We start from the raw sequence: 27,985 nt of genomic DNA on the forward strand, positions 1-27,985 counted from the left end.
AAGGTGACACTGGGGACCACAGCGTGGAGGCAGAGGCTGGCAGCCCTTGCTGTACCTGGATGAGGACCAGGCCAGGTGTGGAGGTGAGTCAGCTCCCAGCACCCCCAGGCTCCCCTGGCTGCTGTGCTGGGTGCCTGCCTGTCTGCCCGGCGCTGGCCCTGCAGGGGTGGCTGATCACAGACGGGTGTACAGCCGTGCACGGCCCTGAGCCTTAGTGGAACAACGCTGGCTGGAGACCAGGGAGAAGCTGAGGTACAGGCTCCCGCCCTGGAGCCAGAGCTTCTTGCCCCCATGCAGCGCAGCAGCACAGCCCCACAGCGCCCATAAATCCCAGCCCACAAAAAGGCATCACGCGGGCAGTAACCTGCCCCTGCTCAAAAGCCCACCCTGGTTAGCAAGGTCTGAGCACCCCCCTTTCCCCCAGACTCAACAGCAGACAAGCACCTACAACCCATGCACACTCTCTAAACCTGTTTCCATTTTGTTTCCTTGAATTTTATTTCATTTTGCATAAAACTCTAGCTGTTTCCAGCCAAAATTACATAGCAGACAGAGTAACAGAGGAGGAGAAGTGATGTAGGAATCCTTGTCAACAAGGTGGCACAATCCAGTGGTACAGAGCTGGGGTGGGGCACGGGACACGGGCACGCACCGAGCTGATGGATCACAGCCAAGTGCTGTGCCAGTGAGAGCAGCAGGTAAGGAGTGAGACTTGGGACTTGGACAACAGCCCACCAGAGCACCCGCCCCACCTGCCCTGAGCCCCTCGCCTCAGGGGTGCTCACCTCATCCTTCCCTGGCCAGGCAAAAGTCAGCTCAGGTTGCAGGTAAAGCCCGTATGCTGGCACTCGCCGAAACAGCTGTTGCAGCAAGTTGTAAAGCCCAGTTCTCCTTTGGTTTAAGTGCAAAATCACACAGTTCGCATGCATGTTTTTATAGACATTACAAAGGAGGTATCTCCCAGCTCAATCCAAGGCTGGAGTTAAGCGTAATTCATTTGAAGAAGAATGGCTCTGGCAGTACCCTTGTCATGTTCAGGCTCTGGGGTTAGAGGTTTTGGGTGTTTTTCCTATCATCACAAACCCATGTCAGATTTAAGCAGAAGCTAACTTTAAACATCTTCCACCATTTTTTCCCTAATGGGAAAAACATCATCTAGGACTAACACAGCCCTGCCTGCCTTGGTTTCTTTGCTGTAGCGATGGTCATGGTGTGCTGTAACCCAGTGCCCGTTTGCCCTGCAATGGGAAAGGGGCTGCTGCGTGGCTTTCCTTCCCCTCCCTCCTTTGGTATCAACAGCACCCACTCCTACCCCAGGGCACGAAAGGAGCACACAGCAGTGGAGCCCAGCTGCGAGCAGGTGGAAGCAGCGCTCTCTGGGGCACATCAGACCAAGCCTTTTCCTCCTAGACCACACGTGGCTCCCTGTGGTGTCCATGGCCCCTGAAGGACCCTGGGCTGAGGAAAAACCACACCAGCCAGCACCATGCAGTCAGGAAGCAGCAGACCTTGGTACCAAGTTGCTCTGAAAAAGCCTGTTTGAAGCACAGAGCTCCCTTGAGCCTTGCCCCGCTCCCTTTCAGGCTAGGGGACCTCTGCCAGCAACAGGCTTGGATGGTGGATGCAGGACTGAAACTGCTGCACCGTTATGATGCGAGTGTCCTAAGTTCTCACGCAGCTTGCAGCGCTCCAAGTAGAATAGGAAGCTTAGCTGGTGCGTGGCCAGCGGCAGATGTACCTCCCTCGCCTGCCTGCATTGGGTAACTCCAGCACCACTTCCCCTCCAGCCTCCCCCGCCGAGTTCCTTCCCACTGTGCGCAAGGTACCAGGGCTCCTCAATTACATAAGTTAATTAACCACACCCCCCCGCCAAAAAAAAGAAAAAATAATTAAAAATCAAGAATGAGGTGCTGAAAACGGAGGAGCGTGAGCTGAACCTCAGATATACCATACCCATCTGGAACATGATGAACACACTCCTCCGAGGCAGGGACGCGCTAGCGAGACACGGCTCTCCGAGCCAGCCTTTCCCTCATTCCCAGCGTTCGTACATTCAATTCAAAAAGTGAAGTTTCCTTCCCAGGGCAGACAGCGGACGTTCGAGGGACGTGCTCATCGGGACACTGCTGCTGCTACAGTTCTGCTCAGCAGGGACAAGTCATGCTGCTACTGCGTAGTGTCACATCTGCTGTTGAAAAGATGTTTTATGATGCCCGGGTTTGCCAAGGTGGAGATGTCCCCCAGATCTTTGTCATTTTTGGCGATCTTCCTTAATATCCGTCTGGTAATCTTTCCTGTAACAACCACCATGAAAGAAAAGCGGGAGTCAGGATCTCCAGCATCTGTAGGAGTGGGGAGTGCCCAGACCTACAGCACCCTGCTTGCCCTGAGGTTGCTCCCCCCCGAATTTGAGTGGCCCTGGACAAGCGGTTTAGGGCTGATTTCCTCCCACTGGCAGGAGCTACTCAGTCCTCCCAGCGCTGTCACTGGGCCCTTACCTGAGCGGGTTTTGGGCAGGCTAGGCGCATACTGGATGTAATCAGGTGTTGCAATCGGTCCAATTTTTTCTCTGACTAAAGAAAAAAAGAAGTATTTTCATTGTAGGTACTAGGAGACAGAACACACCCCCTTTTCAGGCAGGATGACCAAGTGAAGACGTGCAGAGCCCAGCTCCTGGGGAACGTGGTAGGGCAGCGCTTGGGGGTGCTGCACCCCAGCCTCGGGGCTGTGGGAGCGGGCAGCAGGGCCTGCAATGACAACAGGGCTAATAAGCACGTCTTCCCAAAGGCAAGGGCCCTCGTTTTTTCATTCTCTCCATCTCCAGGAGACCTCTAAAATGGCTACACCAACCACTACTACCATTTTGGTAGAGCAAGGACTGATTTGCTGTTGGGTTCCTACAGAGAAGGAACTGCCAAGGGTCTGTTTCACATATTAAATGCGGCAGGCTGCTGTGGCAGTTAAAGAGCTCCCTCGAGACCAGAGCACAAACACCCACAGCACTGACCCCCAGAGCAACCAAATGATCCTCACAGTGAGTCAGAACTGCCAGGGAGAGCTGTGGCAGCCGTGCCCACGCTGCTGCCAATGGAAGCCTGCCAGGTACCGCAGTCCTTCACGCAGCTTGCCAGCTCCCAGGAGGTAGAGCTGGCATCACATGAGCAGCCAAAGGCCAGGAGAACTAATTTTAGCCTTCACCAGCCGTGCTCTCTAATCAGAGGGGGCACCTTGTTGCAGTTGTCCACACCGCATTGCCCAGACTACGGGCACCCTCGTTCAAGTACCCAAGTCCTTAACCCCTCCATCACCTGCCCAGCACTGCCCTTCCCTGCTGTGTAACCTCCCCAACGCCGTCTGCTGCTACCTTGTTTTTTTAGCTCATCTGTCAGGTTCTTGGTGAACTCGTGGCCATCTCTCAGGGTCACAAAGCAGTAGAGGCACTCGCCTTTCAGGGGGTGCGGGTGGCTGACCACCGCAGCCTCTGAGATGGCAGTGTGCTCAAGCAAGGCTGACTCCACCTCTGCAGTGCTCAGCAAGTGGCCTGGAAGCAAGGAGAGGCAGTGTGTTACAGACCCCAGCACCAGGCTGGGGTCCTGCAGCTGGGAGGAAGAAGCCTGCGGGTGTAAAAGGCCCTAAACTATAGGTCTAAGAGCATCAACTTCATTTGCTTGAGAAAAGACAACAGCTGGAGAGAGAAACTCCAACAGGGCAGGGGCCAGGCTGCCCCGAAGGCTGCCAGGTATTGCTTACCTGCAGGGCGAGGCCATCTCCCCCGGCTGTTCTCCCTCCCACCTTTACCTGCTTTCCTGTAACAGATGATGGACTGTGCACAGCCTGGGCTGAGGAGGGGGTGGGTTTGGTGAGAGGAGACCTGCCCACATGGCCAGCTGGACGGTCAGAGGAGGAAGACGCTGCACCTGCAGAGCCCAGGACCCAGCCCCGCCAGGCACTGCTCCAGCTCATCACTGGGGAGATGGAACTCCGCTCCCCATCGCGGGGCAGGGGCACAACTCCCTCCTGTACCTGCACTCTGACATTCCGCCCTGGGACTGCTGTCGCAGAAAACCACAGGAAGGCGGTCAACTCCCAGAACGATCAAGCACTGCTGGTCAGATGAAAGGATCTGGTTTGATCCAGGGACAAGTAACCGCTGCCTGTGAGGTGCTGTGGTAAGTACCTGCAGGCTACCACAGCCTCGAGGAAGGGAGCGAGGGAGCTATTACGTGCGGTATATATGTAAAGTGATGGGCTGAGCAGCAGCTGGATCTCAAAGACTCAGTCAAGAGAGGCGGGAGAATCTCCTCCTCTGTAGCTCTGAGCTTCGTTAGCCCTACACAGAGCTGCAGGTTGGATTACGGACCACGCGGTCCTGCCCAGCCTCTGTGATTCCCTGTGGCCCTAAATCCTTCAGCACGGAGGCAACATGGCTGGTTAAGGACCTCCTCCAGGAGGTCAGAGAAGGTTCCTTCCCTTCAGCGTGCTGTCTCCAGAGAAAGTGATGTCACAAAGTCACAGACTCATCTGTCTCTGAAATAAACCTGACCCAGCAATTAAATCCACGTTGAGGACAGGTTGCTGGGCAGAGTCACAGATGCAGAACCATCCCCCATACAGCAAGGTAGCTTTGTAATTAGTGTCAGAAACGGATGCAGAAGTGTCCCCCATAAAGCAAGATGTCTCTTAACTAGTGTCAGAAAGCGTATCGGTCCCCACTGAAGACAAAACTCGTTCTTACCAGAAACATTCAACATGTCATCAATTCGCCCTGTGATCCAGTAATAGCCATCTTTATCTCTCCTGCAGCCTAAAAATAGCCAGAAATGACAGCGTGAGGAAGCAGTGCCAGCACTCAGAGCAACTGATAAGGGATTCTGAGGCCAGGACGTGGCAAAATTTAAATTGCCATCCCCAGGCCCCTGCAGCCACACACCTCTGGACAACCTTACCATCGCCTGTCACATAGTACCCAGGGAACTTCTTGAAGTACGTGGTTTCAAATTGCTGGTGGTTTCCGTACAGTGTGCGCATCATTCCTGGCCAGGGCTGCTTAAATACCTGACGGTGAAAAACGCAGACCTGAGTCAGTGAGAGCAAACCCAATAACCTGGGCTTTGCACCATGGCGACAGAGTCATGCAGCCTCCGCAGGCTGTGACGGAGACGCTGGAGGCAGAGCCAGGAGTGATGACACTCAAACACTTGCTGCCCAGTGCTGATCTTCTGGGGAAGTCTCGCCAGGCTTGGCACGGGGGAAGGAGCTTGGCTGAGGAGTTGTTCCCATCCTCCCGCCTTGCCCATGCGTGCAAGTGCATTTAACCATCAGCTGAATGGTTTGTTTATGGCATAAAGCCCCCAGCAAGCTACAGCAGTGGAGGGAGTTCCTAGCACCCACGGGGGTCCCTTGGGTGGACCCAGAGTAAGCAGAGATGTGCACATGCTCCCAGGAAGGTCCTGGAGCTCACGGGGAATGGACAAGGGGAGGAGAGGGAAGATCAGCCCTTCTTTACCAGGTAGCCTTCTGCTTCTCCTTCCAGCTCTTCCCCCGACTCGTTCAAGATAGCAGGGACCACACCGAAGAAGGGGAACGTCTGCCATGGGGAGCAGAGAGCAAGGAGACAGGGAGGTGAGCCCACACATTAAAACCCCCGAACCAGGAGTGGGATGCAGAGCAAGAGCAGCTTTGGAGAGGCTGTGGCACATGGGCCTGTGAGCACAGCTGCACCAGGCCAGGCCTGGGATTTTGGGTGGTGGCCGCCCCCCAGACACACCACCATCCCACTATCACCCTGGCAGGCTGGTAAGCACCAGGCCATGGCACAGACAGTGCCAGCGGCTGCTGCAGTGCCTTGCTCCCCGGGGAGCCCTCCCTGCCCCAGGAGAGCAGAAGTACTCACAGCAGAGCCCGGCTTCAAAGGGGTGGCGGCAGGGAGGGGTGTCAGCATGTGGCCACCCTGCAAAGAGAGACAAACACGAGTCAGTGTGGGCCACGCCAGCCCACGCCACAGACGTCTGCACTGGCTCTGGTCACATACAGGCTGCTCGGGGCAGCTGCAGAGACAGGGCCCCAGGAAGGATACGGCAGGGGACAGGGAGCCTGGGTTTGGGCACAAAGCTTTGGGGATGCTGAGGGACAGAAAGGGGAGGGGAGCAGGGTCCGGAGCAGACCTTGGCAGGGACCCTTTGGAGAGGAAGGTCCCCCCTTGGAGCCTGCTTGAGGTCCAGGAAAGAAAGAGAAGGGGAAGCAACACTTGCAGGCCACACCGGACTCTCCTGGGCAAGCAAAAGAACTAGTCCACATAACAACAAAGAAACACTAGGGCACACCTGCAACGACACCCTGTGGGGAGCACAAGGGAAAGAGGTCCCAGGGCCACCCAGGTGAGGACTCACTGTCTCCGTCTGCCAGAACGTGTCCACAATGGGGCACCTCTCTTCTCCCACCACGCGGTAGTACCACAGCCAAGCTTCAGGGTTGATGGGCTCGCCGACGCTCCCCAGCACCTTCAGAGACTTCCTGCTGTGCCTGTGGAGAGGAGGGGGCTGGCAGGGGCTCAGCAGGCCCTGGAGAGCAGCAGCGGTGAGCCTGCTGCACAGCAGAGCCTACAGGAACTCCTGTGCTACCCAAAGTGTACTTGGGGCTTCCAGGCATGGTTCAGACCCTTCTGGGCCCTCTTCCATGGGGGAAGAACGAAGACCTCTGTGATTTTGGTGTCTCCTGCCCCACACTCCCACTTGGCTCTGCTCCTTCCCCTCCTTGGGCCAAGCAGCAGCACACGGCTGAGCACTCTGCCCAGCACACCTCTGGGAGCTTTGGTCCGGAGCAGGGAGGACCTGCCACCTCTGAGCTTAGCTGCAGCTTATGATGGAAGAGGACCACCAGCTCAGAAGTGCCACCATGAAGTTAGCGCTGGGAGCGCAGAGACACAGCCTGCATATTGCTGTGTAGAAGGCACAAGATCCTGGTCTGTTCAGAAAATACGCTGGGGAAGCTGCTGCTCAGAGGGGAAGCTGGGGCCCCTGTCCCCCACTGGGAGCCTCTGGCTGTGCCGGAGCCAGGGATCCCCACGCCACTGGGGGCTGCCACTCACTTTTTGACAGGCTCCTCCCCGTGCTTCATCAGCAGCCGGACGGCTGTGGGGGCTGTGTAGAATTTAGTCACCTTGTACTTGTCAACGATGCTCCACATTCGCCCGATGTCCGGGTAGGTGGGGACACCTTCAAACTGAGCAGGAGACAGGGCAGTGAGACAGCCGCTCCTTACTGCTACTGACCTGCAGCACCTTCCCGTGCAGGAGGAGCCGGCAGCAACAGGGAGCAGCAGACGGACCCTAGCGTGTCCTTGTACAAATGCCAGGGCACCAGACAGTGAAACCAGCCCAGCCCAGGGACCCCTTTTAGTGGTTTTTTGGGACAGATCTGGAATCACCCCATCCCAGGCATTCTAGCAGATGTCCCCTGAAACACCCTAGCAGCACCGGCATTTGGGCGGCTACCACAGCGACAGTCCCACCAGCACAACTGACCCTGCCCACACAGCAAAAGGCAAGAGGTCCAAACACAGCGACAGAACCACAACCCGAAGCACCAAGAACCCCCAGAAGGACTCCCCCAACGTGACACCGATTTTCCTGCTTGCAATTCCCCAGGGAGTCTTGGGCACAGGCCTCTGGCTCCCTGATCTGTATGTAAGTTACAGCTGTACACTGTCAAGAGAAATACAGACGCAGGAGTTAAATCCAGCTTGTCAAACTGGCATCAGCAGTGAAAACATCACTCCCTGCTCCTGATCCGGCTTCCACATTACCCTGCAGCAGCCCTGGCTCCCCTGGTGCACAAGGCTTGTACTTCTAAGGGAAAGAAACAGGGGAGCACTTGAAAAACTAAACACCCAAAAGTCACATATCAAGTAGCTCCCCCATCTGCCACCGAGCAGACACCCATGCCCTCCCTGGGGACCGTCACCCTTTCTCACAGAGCGCGGCACACTGCACGCAAGCGAGAAGCACATTCGTCACACAGCAATGCAGGGATGCAGCTCAGCACCGTGTCCTCCATGTTCTTGGGGTAAAAGCACCCAGCCGCCACCCAGCACTTACCAACACACTAGTTGCCCCGTTTGCCAAGGGTCCGTAAGTGAGGTAGGAATGGCCCGTTATCCACCCGATGTCAGCTGTGCACCAGTAGACATCCTCCGGTTGGTAATCAAACACATATTTAAATGAGGTGGCAGCAAAAAGCATGTATCCACCCACTGTATGCAGCACACCCTAGGAGGAGAAGGCAAGCAACTGTCAGCGCAAGCGCCCACCCAGGCCCTCACCCTCCCGGGCCAAGCTGAGCATCACCAGCCCACTGAGCTCAAACAGCAGCAGTGACCAGCACAGCCCCTTTCCCAAGGGCTCTGTGGATCCTCCTCTTAGTGGGGCCTCCCAGCAGGACCCTCAGCAGCGCCCACAGCGAGGCATTACTGCGGTTCAGCCCGGCCCCGTGGGCGGTGGGCTAGGAAGCATACCTTGGGTTTCCCAGTTGAGCCACTCGTGTAGAGGATGAAGAGTTCGTCCTCCGCGTCGCACCACTCAGGCTCACACTCCGTGCTGGCACCACTCATCAGCTCGTGCCACCACACGTCCGTGGCTGGGTTCCAGGGAGTCTGGGAAAAACAGATTAGAAACAGGCTTGCCCAAAATAAGAGAAGTGGGGGGGACGAGGGGTGCAGCCCTAACCTCACCCCCCTCACAGACCATCGAGGCAGATGTTCACAGCACAGCTTCTGCCCCAGAGCTGCCTGCTGCAAACCATGCACCACAGCTGCAGCCCCCACTCTAGAAGCTCCTTTTCTCAGCCCAGAGCCACGAGGAAAACCTTTAAACACCGTCTGGCTGCAAGACCTGAAGCAGGTTGCCCAGACCACCGGTATCGCAAATAACTCGGCAGTAGCAGCCAGGAGAGGGTCCACGGCAGCAGCTGCTCCGTGCTCTCCCAGCAAACAGGCTTCTCCTGCCCACAGGGCTGCCCCGGAACAGCCAAGCAGCGAGCCTCCCCCAGCACAGCCGCACACCCACCTGTCCCGCACGCCTTGCGGGGACCCCTACAGCAGCATGGCCCGAGACAAACAGGAACATGTTTGCTGGGCTCACACTGCTCGGCCTGCAGACACCCCCCACCCCCAAAAAAAAGAAACCAAAACAAATCTGTTAACCTGATTTTAAGGAAATTACCCTGCTGCTCCGACGTGGAAGCACCCAGCACTGGCCACCCGAAGGAGCTACTCGAGGATGCCAGAGCTGTAACAGAGCCACCAGTGCTTGTGGCTGGTGGGCAGAAGTCACCCCAAGAGTTGTGCTGTGCCAGCTGGCACAGATCACTGCAAGACCTAACTCCACCTGAGCTCACCTTTCCTCAAAGGAGCTTGGGGTGGCCACGTGGGCAACACTCCCCAGCCTCAGCACGGATGTGCACATCTGTGAGGGCCAGCACGCTGACCCAGAGCCTTGCAGCTCCCAGCCTGGGCACTTCTCCTCACAGAGCTAGAGCCCATTGCACAGGCACAGCCTGCACAGAGTCCCCACAGCCCCCTCAGCTGGGCTGCACGGAGGCACAGAGAGCAGAGCAGCCACGAGGTCACACGGTGACTCTCTGCAGCCTAAAGATGTTCACGTGCCATTTGGAGGCACCGGGACCCCACGGCCCAGCACACAGCTCCTGCACACGTGGTGCAGGGGACACTACCTGCTGGACAGCCTGGTGTAACCGAGCCCACCTGGAAAGCCCTCACAGATCCCCAGGGCTCCTGGCTTTACCTGGGGAAGCAGTTTCCACAGGTCTGTCCCACCAGCAAGCCCCCAGCAAAGCACCAGCTCAAACAAGCCCAAGGTAGGCTCACACCAGCCCATCCAACAGTGGCTTTCTTGCATCCCTCCTTCAAGGATCCCTCCACCTTAGCCCCCAACTTCCACTGTCCATGGAGGAGGTCAGCCCCACGGCATGGCACACAGCCCCTGAGGCCAGGCCTCTGCCTGCCTGCTCGTGGGGTCCTCAGGCCCCAGCTCCTTGGATGGGGCAGGCAGAGTCCACATTGTAGCTCCAGAGCTCCAGGTCTGCTGCCCATGGCACACCACTGCAGCCGGGAAGCTGTGGGTGATCCCTGCCAGCGTCACCGCAAAGGGAAGTGCATTGCGACAGCTGCTTTTAAAAAAGGCAGAGATGAACCGTTATCTGAACGCTGACAGCGCATCCTGGGGTTCTGCATTTCCCGTCAGCACGCTGACGTGCGCTCAGGGGCTTCTATGGATGCAGATTTGTTTCTGGCAGCACAGTTGGTGGCACTGCATTCGCCCCGAAACCGTGGGCAGCTCTGGCCAAGCGGCGAGTGGTAACTACCACTAACATGCAACTGCCGGTAACCTGGTTAGGAAGGCACGTGTGGCCGTGCAGAGTCAGAGCGGTTAGGAAGGGGGAGCGGAAGGGAGATGCCACGAGGAGGAAGGCAGCGCTGTGTGTAAATACCTTGGGATGGAGTCTCTGTGAGCTCTCAGTCTTTTTTTCCTGTTAAAAATCCACAAAGAGGGTGTGAAAGTTGAGAAGCAGAGGATCCACACTGGGCTTTGCAGGCAGGGAGCTGGAAGCCCACAGGCCTGGATGCTGGGAAACCATCCTGGCAGGCTGGAGGGCACTTGGATCCCGGGCCAGGCCAGGAGATGCCCTCTGCCTGTTTCCAGCACCTTCCCTGGGTACCCACCACCTGTGCAGCGGGTCGCAGAGGCCACCCCTGCACGCAGCCAGCTGGGTACAGAAGCGCAGAGCTGGCGCACAGCCCACGGACCGTCTGAGAGTGTCACACAAGCCGACAGCATGGTAAGTGTGCTCACCAGGGAAAGCAATCTTTAACAAAGCGTCTGAACAAGTACAGCAGCAAAACCCACAGGGTAAGGGACACCCTCCAGCCTCCTCCCAGGACAGTCTGCATAGTAACATCACCTCACCCACAGCACCCAGTGCAGGGACAGGCTTCTCTGCGACCACCCAGCCAGGGAAACCTTGTGCAGGAAGGCCAGTCTGCTCCGGTATTCCCAGCCCTTTGCAGCTACCCTGCCCTCGCAAGAGAGGGGGCAGAGGAGGCCAGTGTAACACAGCCAGACTGGCAAACATCGAGCAACACCCCAATAAAATTAACACAGCTGAACAAGGAAAAGTAGCTCAAAGATAAAGAATCTGCTGGGACTTCTTGTTCCAGGGATGCACACAGACCGTCCTTCTGAAAACAGAGCCCAAAGCTCACATGTGCTCCCCAAATACAACCCATTTCTGAGCAAGCAGCAGCCTGGGGATAACCCAATGCAAATAATCACCAAACACACAGGGACCGAAGACACCACGGTAAGACACGGAGCCGTTTGGTAGTTCAAAGCGACCTGCCTTTTAAGCAGATGAAGACAGCGGGTAGCAGCCGGGTGCAGCAAGACTGCACACCAGCCTCGGGAGCTCAGCAGGCAGCCACGGCTCCACGACACCTTCCCCTCCTTCCACCCCCACCTCGCCACATGCCTCTGGCCCACATCCTTTCATCTGGTTTCAGTTGCAAGGGAAAACCGCAGCCCCAGCAGCTGACGCAGTTACTCTGCCAGCTACACAGAGGCTGCACTATTCTCAGCATATGATTGTTGTCATGTCGGGGGGCTGCGTTGAACCCACACCATGAGCACAAATCGCCTGTTTTTCCTCTTGCTTCCACTGTCACAGCTACGGTGCAGGACGGCATCGGTCTTTGCAAAAAGCAGAGAGAGTTACAGGATTAGGAAGGGAAAGCCTTCACTGTACAGAGGAAAACAGGCATCTTGTCCTTGTCCTAGTGGCTTTGGAAGATGTACCCGCTGTGCTCGCAGGGGTCCTGCGGGCTGGCAGCTAGTGATGGTGTTAAAGGAAGCAGCAGGGAGAGGATCTTGGTAAAGGAAAAGGAACCATTTTTCAGACCACTCGCAATGCAACAACAGCAAGAAGGGGAGAAAACAGGAACAGGAGTCAAGAGAACAGGAGCATCCAGGGAAGCACTGCAGCGGTTTTGCACCGATCGATTTGCTGGGTAGAGGCCCATAGCCATAAAATCCCCCCTCTCACCCCCACAGGAGCATACCTGTACATCCTGGCACAGCCTTTTGAGAGGGGGAGATTTGCTGCATGTCCCGTCCACTGCTACCTCTTCCCTCCCCAAGTGCTTCACCACGATGCACTTTTTCAAAGGGGAGCCCCTGTAAAAGGCAGGAGCTGTCAGAACAGGCTGCTCGGGCACGGGCTGAGCCCGCCCTTCACAGGCAGCACTGCAGGCAGAGCAGGGGCCCTGAGCTGCCCTTGTTGAGCTACAGCGTACGGTGCCACGCAACCTCCAGGCACACCATGAATTGTCAAGGCGCACAGCCACAGGAACAGAGCTTGGAGAGCAGGAAAGGTCTGTGCACAGCTTCCTGGGGATTTATCAGGTAGGATTCTTACGGAGGAAAGGGGGATTGGGCAGTGACTGGGCAGATTCCTTACAAATCCCAAACTTGCCCACTTGTGACCATGAACAAGACCTTGCACAGCACCCAGGAGATATTAGGTGGCTGCTCCCATCCTTAGGCGTGACCAACTGTCTGATTCAGAAGGAGGAAAAGCTTCCAAAGCCAGACTATACGTCAAGGAAAAGAGTGGGCATTTGTCCCCTCATGGGGGCTAACACAGCCTACCCATAATGCAAACACAATGATCTCACCTCCCGTCAGCCCTGTCAGGGTACCAACACACTGTCTCCAACAGCTCATTCCCAACTTCCAAGATCACTTCTGTCCTCCCAGGTACCTATTTTTACAGCCCTATACACTTACGTTTTCAAGTTTTAGAGTTTGACATGCTTTTATAAAGTTTGAATTTCTAACACGCACACTACCTGCCCTAAATTTTCATGTTTGATCAAATTTATAAGACCACATTCAGTCTCACACAAGCTACACAGACTCTGTCTGTAAGCTTGGCAAAGCCATTTCACCATGATTATTTCCCCTTCCATTTTTTAAAAAATAAAGCAGCTTCACCATATATTCGTGCACAGTGAGGCCCTGATCCAGTGCACTTGTTGGTGCATGTCAACTGGAGTGCCCACTCCTGTTTACACAGCCATTTCCCAAACTTGAATAATTTCTGATTTATTTCATTGTTGTCGAATTAGTGGCTTTGGAACAAGACTAAAGCCTCATCTTGATGTGCCCCACAGCACTGTGTCCAAGTGTTCATAACTGGTATAGTGGTGCGTTATTCCCTCCCACTCCAGGAGCTGTTGCAGAACTGGGAGATCTGCCATGGGCCGCTATGATGGTGGATCAATCTCTCTCCAGCAAATCCTCCCCCATCCAATATGTGGGCCTTCAGGTCAGAACAAACAAGAGGAAAGTTAAAAGAAAATGTTTTTAAGATGAGGGAGTCAAAGCACATACTCCTTCCGAGAGGCTCAGGAACGCGGTGCAGCTCGTGTCTGCTGCAGAGCCTGCCCACCTATGAAGATTCCATACCCAGGTGTGCGGGAGCAGATTCCGGTAGCGATGCCTTCCTTACAAAGGAATCCAGACTTACTTGTCTTTACATTTCTGAAGGGCTTCATCTGCAATCTGCTTCAAGTTGACCAGCTTGTCCCCTCGATAAAAGGCATCTGCAAAATGGTAAGGAAAACATTAGAGGGGCTTCACGGCCAGGGCAGCCTGGGACAGCTGGAAGCAACAAGCAGTTGTTTCAGGAGGGCAGAGCAGAGCTCACATACTGCAAATGAGGGAAAGCAGTCAGGCAGCTGATGGGAAAGGTTTCCTAATACACCCTTTTAGCCTAGAGAAACAGATCCAAGAGAAATGGTGAAATTCCTTCCCTGGGAGAGGTTCCAAATTGACCCCAACAAGTCCCTTGGGTATATTCTGTGCAAAATAATCCAACATGGCCAGAACACAGACCGCAGTTTAGTGGGTTTTTTCCATGCCATGGACCTATTAATAAAAACACTATTTTTTGCACTATTGCAAAAACAGTTGGAGAAATGCAGCGGGTGTGCATGCAAACACTACCACTTCCTTGCTTTACAAGGCTGAGAGTTGCAGCAGAAATGTCCTTAAAATTGGGAAGGGAGGGAATTCTCATATTAGGACTGCCTCATAAACGATACATCTTGCAAACATCTGGCTGATTTTGAAGAGGAAAATGGATGAGAAGCGTTTGGAAACATCTTATTAGCAGCTGGTGACATCATGCTTTACAGGACAAAGTGGGCGGGCTGCTTATATGCTTCACTGTACATTCGAAGTGGAAAATAGTACTCCAGCACCGCTACAAGCGGTGCATCCGCCTTGCGGCAGCTCAGCTAAAGCACTGCCCCTTCCTCTTCCATTTCCAAGTGCATCTGGCTTTTAAAATAAGGGCCTTTCAGACAGGCTACAGTAATGGCTCAGGGGCACAGATGCATGTTTTACCTGCTGTGATGAGGAGAGAACAACCGCAGTCAAGAATTCGCTCGCAAAGAGAGTCTGCCGAGAAACCTGCAAACTGACAGAGATCACACAACCAAGTCAGCAAGAACACAAAAAATACAACTCAAAAAAACCAACAGCAGCTGTGCGGTTCACCCGCGGTAAACGATACCACCAGGCACTGATGGAGACAGCTAAAGGAGCTTCATTCCACACTTAATGCAGAAAAGGGCTAGGCAACAGCAGCACCTTAATTGAGTTTCCATCCATCTCATGGTCAGCACCCATCTTTCAAACTCCTCTCCCAGAAAGAAGAGCTGCTCTCCGTAAAGAGCTCAGCACCAAGAGCAACACAAAGGGCTTGTTCCTACCACAATGGAGTGCAGAGCTCCAATCCTGGCGCAGGCCAGCATGGCTACAACCAGCTCCAAGATCATTGGCATGTAGATGGAAACTCGGTCGCCTTTTTTCACACCTGCGGAGAGAAAACAAACACATCACATGGCAAAAGGACAGGATACAGAAAGAAACTAATGATTTAAATCAGCATCTATATGTACACAATAAAGCTTCAGATGGAACTAGGGCTGAACCAGTCTTGGGTTTTGCCTTTCAAGCCCTACAGCTCTGGTAAGATAAGATGACTGCAATGAACGCTCCATGTTCTCATTGGACGCAGCCCTTGAAGGAGGCAGAAGTGTAACTGGTGCCCACTGCTCACTGGAGAATCCCTGAGCAGCAAGTTTTGAGCACAGATTTCTTCCTTGTACAACTGACTTGGCCAGCATTGATTAGTTTTCACAAACAGAGCCAGAGATGAATCTCCAAAGGTGCATTGCAGAGCAAATCTGCATCCACTCTGCTTTACAAATGTGGAGGCAGAGAGAGAGGTGAAGTATTTTGCACAGAATTAATCAACAGACTGACAACCAGACAAAAAATGAGCCCAATCTCCAAAACCCCGGTCTGATGCATTCCCAGTATCCAATGTTCCTCTTGCTTCAGCTGCGTACCTTGGCTGCGGAGGACATTGGCGAACTGACAGACTTTGTGCAGCAACTCGCTGTATGTTATTTTCGCGGAATCCCCAGGTTCATTCCCTTCCCTGGAAAAGCAAGGTAGTATTTGTTATTGTACAAGCATTACAAGGCAAGCGCTGCACTTACTGCTTTGGACAACGTGTATGACCTCATCTGCCCTTCCAAGCAGAGTAACCAAACCCCAGAAATCCAATCCTGGGCTAAAGTTCTCCAATAGTAGGAAAATTAAGTCCAAAGTCCCCATTCCCTGTGTAGATCAGTATACCTGAAATCAATTGAATGCATGCAGTGGAAATACATGGTACTTTCAGAGAGGCAAGGAAGGTCCAACGGAACCGAAGCTGAGAGAGCACAAGCCCAAGAGCAAGCCAGGATTTACGGCATGGCACCCTTGCTCACATGCAGATATATCTGCATGACACATTGGCCAACGTTATTGTGCAGCAGCACACAGCCCTTAAATACCTGCCATCCGATGGACTGCGATGGGGTGTCAGGGCTGCCTTATTTTCCAAGGTCACACATACCAATGTATTTGTGCTATGTCATGCCTGCTCTGCATTATTGTCTCTGTGGCCCTCCATGAACCAACTCTGGGCTGCTGCAGCCCAGGTGCCAGTTCAGTGGGACATCCCATTAGACACACCGATGGGAAGAAGAGCCAAGAGCTGCAACCAGAGATGGAACGGGAATGTCGCATCCCCAGAGAAACGGTTTGCTACCGAAGAAAGCAGCAGGTAATTTTAATGTGACACAAGTCTTCAGCTATGCAAAATAAGGTGGCACTCCCAACAGAATGGGAGATTAACAAAGAATTTGAATTTATTCTCTCCCTGAGGCAACCAGTACAAAACCAGTAATGATCCATAAAAGAATAGGGTATCACTCTCAGTTGATAGTCCCCGTGGAAAAGTGTCCCCTTGAGTATGTGCAGCCAAATGAAAAACAACCCTGGTGCTGGGGAGAAGCCAGGAAGCACCTCCACGCTGTGTCCTCCCTTAGGACTGCAGCCAGGCTCCGTCTAACTTGGGAACAGAAACCTCACTTCTTTAACATCCAAGCAGTCCAGAGCATACAAAAAATATGTACTGAATTCTGCTAAAACTAACCCCTGCTCCTCCTTCCCCGGCAACACAAACAGCGGGAGTGCTCCTGTGACACAGAAATGCATAACCACACACCCTCATTTCTCATATCATTCTGTGTCAGCACAACAGTGACCAGTGCTCCAGTGGCAGGCATGGTCCTGGTGGAAACAGCGTAAGAGTCAGGAAAGCCCTGCTGACACAGGCTCTGCACCTCCTGCCCCATGCAGGACAGGGCTTTCAGAACTGGGGGTTACACTTGGATTACCCCATTCAAAAGCTACTCATGGATCTGCTGCTTACAAATTTGACTTGTCCCACTCGATACCCAGTTATACTCCTGGCTTCCATGGTGGTCTGCAGCAACGGGGCGCATCGATACCTGCACTAAACTAACTTGCACAGGGCAGTGTTATCTTCCTACCAGTGGCTCCTGCAAGGGGATTCCCTGCTTGATCCTTTATGCAAGTTTGGTCCCTTTTAAGTGCAAAGAGGAGAGAAACAAGAATACTAAGAAAAAGTGTGGGAATGAAAACCAGCGTTCAGGGCAGGCAGCTCAGCTCTGGCATCCAAGCAGTTTGCCCTCCTTTCCCCATCATTACCAAGAGCATCACACTTTGAGCTAAATAACATGTGAGACTTGGGCTAGGGCCCTAACAGCAGGGCTCTCGCCTAGTAAAGAGAAACCAGGAAATCAGAGAGTTTCCTTGTTGATTTTATTACTTGAGGGTCAAAGATCCAAGAGCCGATTTCAGTGCTGGACTGAGGAGCTGTAACTGATTTCAGTGCTGTAACTGATCTGGCTTAGAGGAAGAGCATCTTCTTCTGTTGCATCCGGCGGTGTGCTGGGAGCCCTGCCTCGCCACGCAGAGGTTTCCCTCAGTGCATCTATGCTGCAGGCACAACAACATCAAGGCTAGTGCTGCGCAAACCTGCTTGGGTCCAGACGTGCAGTACCACCGCACGTGCAGGCCTGCCCCTCAGTGATGAGCCTTGCTAGGAGATACCTCTTAAAGGCAATTATAATGCTTCCAAAAGCAAGCTGGAACACCCCAGCCCCACTAACCCCCTGCACCTAAAGATCTCCGCACTGGGGTCTGCTGGGCACTGTGGGCAGGCCCTGTGCAACCCAGCCCCCAGCCCAGGGTAAAACCGGGCAGGGAGGAGGGACAGTGCTCTGCTGCAGCGTAGGATCTAATTACAACCTTTACTAAGAGAGAAACACATTAGGAGGAAAGGCTAGCACAGGCTGTCCCATCTGGAAGGCTTCCCATGTAAGGCAGGTAGGCAGGCAGGCAGCCTGCGGCCCTGGGTGCTATTTGGGGGCTCAGCTGGGCACCGCAGGTGAAGTGCTGTTTTGGCTGGTGGCAGACTTAGCCAAGGACACAGCAGAAAGCACTGGTCCCGCGTGCCAGGGAAATCAGGTGTGCCCATCAACTTGGTGATGCAACACCTACCTCAGGAGGGAGAGGAAGGCTCCGCTTTGCATGCAAAACTTGGGAGTCCTCTGACAGAAGCCCTGCAATCCTGCGCCCCAGGAAGACTTGGCTCCCTGCCTTGAGCCTTCCCGGCTGCATTTGTAATGCATCTCCTTGACAGACTCCCAGCAGAGCCTGGCCCTGCCCTGCAAACAGATTTCTGGAGGTGCCGATTTGCTTTGGGCTGGGGTGGCCACTGCTGCCACAAGGTGGGCTGATGGTGGGATGCAGACAGAACCTATGTAAAAAGCTGCACTGAGCATCCTGCACTTGCTGGGCAGCTGTGAGGAGATGGCAGCTTCTCGGGCGAGCAGCCCTGCATACCCGCTCTGGACAGATCCATGCTGCCTCCCGCAAACGGTACCTGGGAGGGACACGGACCTCTCCTGAGCCACCTGCGTGCAAGGCATCACTTTGACATCCCTGCTTTCCCTGCACATGAGAAGCACATCTCAAATACACGAGGTCCTCCTCCTCCTCGCTAGGCTCCAGGAGGGAAACTCAGGCCAGGGGATGCACCCAGGCTTGTCCTCAAAGCCAGCGCCCAGAGGGCTCTGCAGGAGAAAAGTCAGAGCGAAGTCAAAGAGAAGTTAAAACTTTCACAAGGATTGTCAGAGGGCTTTCAAAGTAGTTTCCATTCCTTCGCATGACTGCAAAAGAGCTCCACTAGCACCAGCAGGGGAAACCTCAGGCTTCGGATTTTAAGAAGATCTTGTGTTTAATGGGAGATAAATTGCACCCACATTTCCACAGGAAAAGCCGCCTCCTTTCACCGCATCTCCAGCAAAGGCCTCTGAGCAGTCTCTCAAGAGCAGGCAATTGCTTCAGTCTCCCTGCATCTAAAAACAGTTTGGAGTGCCCACAGCTACACTCAGCGAGCTACAGCAGCACTCAGAGTGCTCTGTCCTCTTCCCTGGCACAAAAGCCCAGAGAATTATGTATTTTAGACAGGGCATCTAAAGGAATGCCCACTTGCATGCTACCAAGTAATCCGTGCGTCAAAAGCAAGCCTGTAAATTCCTGGCATCAAAGTTCTGCAAGCAGCATCTTCCCTTCAGCACCCATCAGACAGAAGCAAATGCTGTCAATCCTGAGCCTCTCACACAGACTGCCTTGTCCAAATTAAATCGAAAAAGAAATAAAATAACTCACACTTCTGAAAACATTACCACAGTGCTCACCTCTATACCTACAGCATGCAGCCCAAGCCCCGCAGAATCCAACATCCCCCAGACAGATCCCTTTTTAGGAACTGGCGACAAAAATAGGTGGCAGCAGTACTGCTGCAATTGTTAGCATGCAATCTTTGATCTAGCAGCAAAGCCTTCCTCTGAAAGGGAAAAAAAAACCCCAAAACAATCTTCAGCTCCCCAAACTTCCCAGACACATCATTAGTTGAAATACACGGCGAAACACAGTTCGAGCCGGATGTTTTTCTCACCTTCCTCAGAGTCCTGCATTTAGCAACTAGTAATCCAAAATCTTACAGTATCATCTGGGTCACAGCAGGAATATATTTGAGTTTTTTAGCACTTGAGAAGGCCATGTTCTACATACTGCATGTTGTGTGCACACTCAGCTGGAGAAAAGCATTTTTTGGCCATATGGTCTCAGCTGAACCCCCCAACAATTAAGTAAATGCAAGCCCTTTAAACACAGGGATGTATAACCGGGGACCTTCCGAGGCAGGCTTTCTCCTAAAAATCAGTGCTTTGTTGAAAAGTCAGGTTTCATGCAAAGGTGATAGCTTTTGAGCTGCCTGCAGCCATTCGTGGCCAGGACCAGATAACCCAAGGGCATCAGGGACCATCACCACGGCAGTGTGTAGGACAGTAGCGCCCAGCTCTGCACAAACAGATCCCTGTCAGCATATCAAAGGAAGCACAGGCTCTGCAGAGTGTGTATCATACTGCTCCCTTCTGTCAGCAGTTAAAATAAAGGGCTCCCCACTTCTGAACAGGCGCTGTGATGCACACAAGTCCCATGGGACATGCCTTCGGTGGCCCCACCAGCGCCTCAGCAAGAAATGGTCACATGGAGAAGGCACCCTGGGCAGGAGAGGAAGGAAACTTCAGGTGGGGACACCTGAACATGTCACCTCCATAGCACAGCACCACCACGCTTACGGGAAGTTCATGGGTTGCCTGCCTGCTCAGCTGGGAGTTTGACCTTGGAGGTGCAGAGCCAAACCTGTTTCACCTCACGCTCCTGTAGCTAAATCAAGGTTAAGCTACCCTGTTAAAAGCGACTACGTAGGCTAGCAAAAGATTTAGTGTTGTACATTCATTGTGCAGTAAGGAAAGTGGTTTGTAGGAGCAGGCAAGCATTTCTTTAGAGCTACGTTAACTCAAGCACTGACCCAATGGAACAGTCGGGGATGCAGAGCAGCAGCGTGGGAGAGGGAAGCTGTGGCCAGATGCACTCCTGGATATTTGCACCAAAGCAGGTTAAGAAGTTATTGTGCTCTGCCAAGCACCAGGGCTGACCGCAGGACTTTTCAAAGCACTGGTCTGCTTCACCCACTCATGACATAACCAGGCGAGCCTTCCACTGCCCATCCAAGCCAGCTGAGCCACTCTCAACAAGCAGGAGGGAGAGGCAGCAACTTCTTAGCCTGCACAGCTTGGTGGCCAAGGGGATGCACACTTCCCAAAGTGCCCAAACGGACCAAGCAAAGCTGGCCTGGAAACCGATCAGCAACACTGTTTGGTTTCTCTCTTTCACCAGATTTCTACATAAAAATTATTTGCATAACCTCTTTGAGTAATGGATGAATACAGCTTGCCTGTGCAACACTGCCTCAGCATTTTTATGGAGCAGCAGGAAGCACTGGTTGCATCCGTGGGAATTATGGTTTTTAAGGCAATTGCCAATTATGATTGTGGTTTACAAGGGTTATAACAGCAAGATGCTGGTGTACAGGAGAAAATGATTAAATGAAGTCAAGCAAGCAAAGTGTTACAAGTTCTCCAGATCTGCCAGACCATCTGCAGATCCGCAAAGAGAAACAGAAAAATCACAGACCAAAGCAAGCCAGGGCACAAAGCCCAGGCCTGCCTGACCCCTCCCTCTAAATGCTCCCACTGATGACCAAAGGGGCTGAAGATCATTTAAGTTTCTTCTCAAAGTTACTGTGACCACACCCCCTCAAATAAAAGCATTAACCCAAAGTTACCAGGCACAGCTGGGGAGCGGGACATCTGGAAGGCAAGTTTTCAGAGCAAAGCAAAACACCTCAAAGCCCCCAGCCAGCAAAGAGGCAACAGCAGCCCACAGAGCAGTTTTGCTTAATGCAGGAAAACGCTCTGCATTTTAGCTACCGGCAAGCAACCTTAAGAAAACCTTAAGATTCCCTGTTTGCAAAAGGTGTCAGAAGAGGGAAAGGACCCTTTCCCAGACAATGCAATGTTAGAGGAAGAATTTGCACAGTGAGGAATGGCAAAAAGCCTCCAGTAGAGCAGAGATGGGGACTGTGGGAATGTCCGCCCTAAACCATCTCTGGTGCCATCTAACTAAAACACACTCAGAGCCCCAAACCCCTCCTAAGCGTGCGATCAAGCTGGTGCATGAGAAGCGTGGGATGGAGACAGCGAGTTCTCCAGCTCCACCAGCAGCCTGTCCCCAGGGCACAGAACGAGGCGAAGGAAGGAACTTTACCGAAGGCTCCTGCACAGTGGCACCTCCTCACGTGCAAGGTCACGGCTCACAGCTTCTCGATCCGCCCCACATCCCAAAATTAGAGCAGCTGAAATGCCAGGCAGAGCTTGGCCAGGCTGAGCTCCTGCCACCTGGGGAACGGGCTCACATGCACGCCGCGTGGGCAGCGGGAGCCCCGGGCCCCTCCAACGCCTGCGCCAGCACACACGGGCTGCGTGCTCTGCTACCGCGGCTATCAGCTGCTCACAGACCGCCTGCTGCCGTTTGGCCCCGGCTGGTCTCGGGGGAGCCAGGAAACCTGCTGCCTGGAGAAGGGCCTGCCTGGAGATACCTCGGTAGTTTGGGAACAACCACCGTCAAAAGTGGAAAAAGTACAATTTCTCCCTGCACCCCCAGCCTTGCTTATCCCGTCTGACACCGGAACGGCAGTCAAGTAGAGACAGCCCCCTAAAATCTGTCCTTGAGAAAACAGATTATGTTGGAACGTTAAGTTTGGAGAGACCAGCTGTGCAAGACAATCAGAAAAAGACCCTGTTTCATTGGAAAAAAATGCTTGTATTTGCATGGATTGTTCGATATGAAAGAGCTCCTAGGCAGGGTGCCCAAAGCAGAAGGGTCTCTCTCCAGCAGGGTCTGCACCGCTGACTCCAGCAGGGAGCCAGGGGGGCCTGAAACAGGTTTGCAAAAAACCTTCACAAGAACATTTCTTAACAACCTGACAGCGTGCCCAGCCCTGCCCATGCTTAACGTCACCTATCTCCCACCCCAGTAATGCATGGCAGCAAATACCCAAGAGTTCTGGGAAGGCTAAGGGGTTTTTCAAGTAAAAGGTTTACCAGAAAAAGCTGCTCAGCCTCTACCATCCCTGCAGTCATGTTCTAATCCCATTGCATCATGACAAGGATCAAGAAAGAAGAAATTGTGTAACGATGGAGCATAGCCTGGGAGAGGCTGGTGAAAAGATTTTCCCAATATATTCAGAAATACTTGGCAGCGCCAAGAGAACACTGTTGAGTAAACCTAGCAACAGAAATCTCAGGGAAAAGACAAATCTTATCAATTTAACCGCATCACCTTCTAAAACCATACAGTTAACTCTCAGACCTGCATTAAAACCACCCTATGCTCTTCCCCTCCAGTGCCCCCATCACACAGGTAGGCCCCAGCCAAGCTCCACTGTCAAATCCATCCGAGCCAAATCATCTCAACTAAAAGGTGATCACGTAACCAGGATGAATGGGCTCCTACTGCTGGAAAGAAAGCTAACCCAGGCTGGCAAACAGCACTCTGCCATGCCAAAGCAGGAGCCCTGGGCTCTGCAAAGCAGGATGCACTGCGACCAGCCCCCAACGCCCATCCTCTCCAGCACAACTGACCAAAACACAGGCATTACCGTGCCTGTATTTTCAAAACAGCTAAAATGGAACATATTTCTAAAGGGACACCGGGCCACCATCTGCTCTATGATCAGGAAATCAGTCTTCTAATCACCTTTAAAAACAGCCATATGGAAATGCAGCCTACAAAGAAAACACTCCCCACCCTGCGTGGCTGCTAATGTCCCATAGGAAAAACTGCATCAATTTTCTGTCTTTCCTTCTTACATACGTTCTCAGCTACTCTTTCTATTTGTAGCCTTTCACAACCTGAACAAGTACCAGAGGCATCTAAAGGAATAATATTTATCTTGTGCAGTCCAACCACTGTTCACCATACCCTGAGTGATGCCTACAGCACAGAGCCCAGCTGGAGGCAGACACTGCTTCAAAATCATTTATTCACCCTCCAAAATTCCCTCCAATTTTCCCACTCACCTGCCAGGCTACACCCTAAAAACCTACTTCCAGCCCCTTTCTCTAGGCTGTGGGATGCTCAGACGCCTCTAACGGAACCAACACCTCCCGGCTTACACTGCTGCTGGTTCATCGGCCAACATAAGCAAGTCAGCGCGGTGGGGTTTGTACAGCCTGCATTCACATCAGAGAGCCAGGACACCCATGAGTAACAGTTTTAAAGAAGACGGGACTGACAGCAGTCAGCAAGCCCCTCTTCAAGGGAAATCTACCATTATTTTGACAAAATAAGGCAGCTCTCAAGTAACACAGACCATGTGTAAATACCTGCTGATGGCACCAGCAGCCATTCAGTGCTGATGGGTACCTGCTCAGCAGCAAGGGGAATTCTGCTTCTCTGTGGTTTCACGTTTTTCCTACTCACTTGATACTGAGTAATCATCAAGTCAAGAGGATATGCATTGACTCTATGTTCTTACCTTCTTAAGTATTTTACAACATGGGACAACAGCCAATGAAGAAAAATGACAGCTTTTCACCTATTTTATTTAGAGGAAAGTTTAAGATTTAAAAAAAAAAAAAAAAAAAGGTTTTTTTGAAACAAAATGATTACATAGTGTTGCAACAGAGCTCATATGCAAGACTTATGGAGTAGGTCACCGAGTTTGGCTGACCTCAGCCAGCACTTCTAACTCTGCCAGCCAAATCCACAGAACACTGTAGAACGCAAGAGCTTGACACAAGAGGAAACATTTTAGCTGTTTACCATAAGTCATATTTTCAGAGGAACACCGACTATTTTCACCAGTCCAACAGGACGAGAGCTCATTTCCAGCACAACACAGCTGATTCTTTGTTTAAACAATTTGCAGGCGGGCCACAAAATATATCCTGGACAAAGCTTCTAGAAGTCAAACAGTCAACAAGCCACCTGCAGCTGGGAAACACCGCATTTGGGGAAATACTGCATCTCTGGATGGAGCACGCTGCCCAGTTTTCAAGACTTTCTAGGAACACTGAAAGCCAGGCAAGCTGATTTCAATGGAGGCCCAAACAATATCCATTAAGGACATGACAGGGAAATTAAACTTTTAATCAGATTTTTGGTGGACATTTCTACTTCATGCCTCAGAAACCTCCACGGCCAGATGCCACCGGCTGAACTGTTACCTTGTTCTACACAAGGAACATCTCTTAGAAAATGGTCAGAGGCAACAGGAATGTAAAACATGCTTCACTATCAGGTACTCAGATGTGAAAGAGTAACCAGGAAGGCCATTGATTTCCTTGAGAGATTCCCCTAAAGAAGGGAAGTGACATCTGCAGAAATGATGGGCTTTGAATTTACAGAGAACTGCCAGGGCTCCTGACTTCATACCACACCACATTTCAACATCGGCAACAAGTGATGTGCAGAAATGCAAACAGAGAACCAAAACCCTGCTCCAGCCGTGCACAACAGCTCTGCCGCAGGGCTGGGCACAGGAGGAAAAGGCAAGCTCATTGTGCTGGTGGAGTCAAAAGGTTTTCTCAAAGCATTGGCAATCAGTATTACAGCCTAACAGCTCTGGGCACAGAAAGCCCACTGGACACAACAAATGCCACTACCCACAGGAAAAATGCCATGTTTGGAACAAGCATCCACTTACACCTCTTCTGGCAGAGCCTGACCACTTTGTCCCCTGTAAACGCCACTGCGTGGAGCAAGTCTCATCCACATGGAGCCCAAGTCCTTGTCCGCTTCTGCTCCATTCACACCAGGGTGCCAGAGGAGAACACACAAGCTGTTCACACAATTAAAATAATCAGATTTTCTAGGCTGATGAGTACATTGAAGGCTCTGACCTTCCACATCCTGAATCTATGTAGGAGCTCACCATCCTCTCTGTTCCTAAACTCCATTTATCTGCCCCAATTTCAGCTCTCACGCAATATTGGCATATTGTGAATATTGGCAGAACCCCAGCACCCCTCCCAACAGTAAGCAAACTATTCTTAAAACATCAAGGTGCCTGCTATATTTGCCAGCGTTACAAGATACAAGTTTCACAGACGTGAGAAACTGAGAGCTATTGTCTATGCATGTACACCCCTCGCTACTCCCCCAGGTAGTTATTGGGCAGCCACACACCCAGAACCATGCAGAAAGGCAGCTTTGGACAGGTTATAAGGTGACCTTTTAAGACGGGAGTGCAAGAAACAATTCGTGAAAAATTATTAAATTCCTTGTGCTGAATCAACAGAGCCAGACGCTCTGTCACAGCAATGAGCAACATGAGGAAAAAATACTAAATAAGGACATAAAAGTTGCCACAGGTCTCATTTACACAGCAGTATCGCACTGCAGCACTAGGATGTTCACAGCAGCTCAGCCAAGAGCCTTTTTAAACAAAAACAAAATACCACGCTGGGTCAGAACCAGGGTCCAGTGTTTTGTCTTCGGGAGCAGCAGCAGGAGATGCTGTTTATGGAGGGCAGATGAGCCCAGCCACCACCAGCAGTTCCGTTTCATTGGGGGACCTGCTGCTGGTCCTCAGAAGTGACCATTAAAAGCAAGGAAGCAAAGAGTAAGGCTAAACCAGCTCCATAGAAAGGCAGTTCTTCCATTCAAGGTTAGGCTGTTTTCTTGAACCTTTTGTGGGAAACCCCACGAAGGCAGTCTGAAAACAGCGGTACCCGTGCGCTCAGTGCCACCCGCCTTGCACCCCTGCTGGTCTGCCAGCAGGACTTCACAGCAGCTCCATCACCTTTCCAGCAGACTGCACTGGTCCATGCCCACAGCGACTCCATTCCACTTTACCACTAGGGATGCAAGGCGGATTTACTGGTTCCCAGGACCCACTCCATTGCCCCATCTAGACCGAGTGGGGCTGGCAACCTCCCAGCCCTTGGCACAGTGGCCTTTTGCAATAACACACAGCATACCCAGACTGAGCTCTGCAATTTCACATTCAAGTTCCTGCAGTCCTCTAGGGTGCATGCCTTCTAATCCTGGGCACTTACTGACATCCAACTTGTTTATCTGGTCAAATACTTCCTTGTATTTATATAGATGGATGCTGTATCTCTGCCAGTAGCGACTACCAAGGGTTTCAGAGCAAAAGGCGAGGAGCAAACAGCTCTGACAACCCAAATGAAAGCTGCTCCCCTGATTCAAGGCTGCTGCTGGCGTGTGTTCCATGCAGGAGAGCTTATACAACCCCTCTCCTTAGTGCTCAGCCACAGAGCAACCACCCAAGTGCTGCCTGAGTGCCTTCCTTCTTTACAAATTTGACATAACAGAGGAGGAAAGTCCCATTCTGCTTACAAAAACAGGATTACAGGTTATTCAAGCTCAGTAAAAACTACTTCCAGCGACAATCTTCAATAATGCTGAACTCCTTCCCACGGAGCACCAAGCCCAGGGGTGCTTCTGAATGAGCAAAGCCACAGATGACCACAGGCACTGTGTAATCCAGGGGTCACTAACTTTTAATAGCTGTCCCCTTCCTTCACTGCACCGCAGAGCAGGACAGCACAAGGCTGAGAGCGCTTGCCGGCTCCCTGCTTCTGCATCCTACGACATAAAAGTCTCTGCAGAGCAGGCATGGGGCTTGAGATCTCATCAAACCAACCATCCTTCCCAGCATCTCCCCGCAAACCAGCACGCATACCTGACAGGAATGAGTCAAGCTTTGCTTCAGTCAGCCCTTGAAAGGGAAAACCAATTCCAAGTAACTCCATGCCTGCCAGCTGTCTAATGTGGAGCTCAAAACCCTGACTCAGAGCATCCCGGAAAGCACACCCCACATTTCCTTCCACATGCTGGAAGCCCACAGGACAGTACCTTCCTGAAGAAGGTATTTTGCCGCTCTCACATATCTAGTTCATCCCTGGCACAGCTGCTCACCTGGTAACTACGTGAGAATTCATGAGTAATAAAGAGGACAGAGGATGCAGCACACATGTGCAAGCCATTAACAGAAACACTTGGGACAGAAGAACCTTAAGATATGACAGAAGAAAACCAGTGGATGCCAGGTCTCAGCACACACACACATATAGCCTTCGGAAATCAGCTTCAGACCACAACCGCTGAATTTTCCAGCCCCTCAGGTTGAACCAAGACTCTCCAAACCCTTAAGCAGGCATCACCACACTGCCCTGGGGCAGCACAGCTGGTCTCTCATCTGCAACCAAACCCACAGTAGGACAGAGTGATCACATGAAACCATAGCCTTGCTCAAAACATAGGCTCAAAACAGCCTACATCTGAAGACAGAGACTCCATCCACCAACGGAGAAAAGCCAGGGAGCTACACCTGAGGGCAAGCTACGAGTCCCTCCTGTCCCAGTTTGCACTTATATACAAGCACCCAAACACAGCAGCTGTTTGCACTGCTGCCACAGCACTAACCATACTGGTTGGTGATTGTCCTAGAACTGGGAGAGGAAAAATTCCACCAAAGAAATCTGG

General features: G+C 52.4%; 1 protein-coding gene across 3 annotated transcripts in view; it reads right to left on the reverse strand.

Annotated features, from left to right (window-relative positions):
* Nucleotides 1-473: 473 nt before the first annotated feature.
* Nucleotides 474-27,985, reverse strand: part of ACSS2 (acyl-CoA synthetase short chain family member 2) — a 33,239-nt gene continuing 5,727 nt past the window's right edge. For 2 of the 3 annotated variants that reach the window (XM_056353271.1, XM_056353273.1), the window contains 17 exons: nt 15,490-15,581; nt 14,848-14,951; nt 14,480-14,552; nt 13,599-13,674; nt 12,130-12,244; nt 10,506-10,544; nt 8,512-8,649; nt 8,096-8,266; nt 7,088-7,221; nt 6,390-6,522; nt 5,894-5,950; nt 5,507-5,587; nt 4,947-5,055; nt 4,736-4,804; nt 3,365-3,541; nt 2,499-2,573; nt 474-2,294 (listed from right to left, as the gene is read on the reverse strand). In XM_056353271.1, the coding sequence (XP_056209246.1) occupies nt 2,167-2,294; nt 2,499-2,573; nt 3,365-3,541; nt 4,736-4,804; nt 4,947-5,055; nt 5,507-5,587; nt 5,894-5,950; nt 6,390-6,522; nt 7,088-7,221; nt 8,096-8,266; nt 8,512-8,649; nt 10,506-10,544; nt 12,130-12,244; nt 13,599-13,674; nt 14,480-14,552; nt 14,848-14,951; nt 15,490-15,581 (1,771 nt within the window). In that variant the 3' untranslated portion in view covers nt 474-2,166. The remainder of the gene's footprint in view (nt 2,295-2,498; nt 2,574-3,364; nt 3,542-4,735; nt 4,805-4,946; nt 5,056-5,506; nt 5,588-5,893; nt 5,951-6,389; nt 6,523-7,087; nt 7,222-8,095; nt 8,267-8,511; nt 8,650-10,505; nt 10,545-12,129; nt 12,245-13,598; nt 13,675-14,479; nt 14,553-14,847; nt 14,952-15,489; nt 15,582-27,985) is intronic. The other variant, XM_056353272.1, reaches the window with a different exon arrangement.

This window comes from Falco biarmicus, chromosome 10 (genome assembly GCF_023638135.1).
Source record: "Falco biarmicus isolate bFalBia1 chromosome 10, bFalBia1.pri, whole genome shotgun sequence".
In the NCBI taxonomy this organism is placed as follows: Eukaryota; Metazoa; Chordata; class Aves; order Falconiformes; family Falconidae; genus Falco; species Falco biarmicus.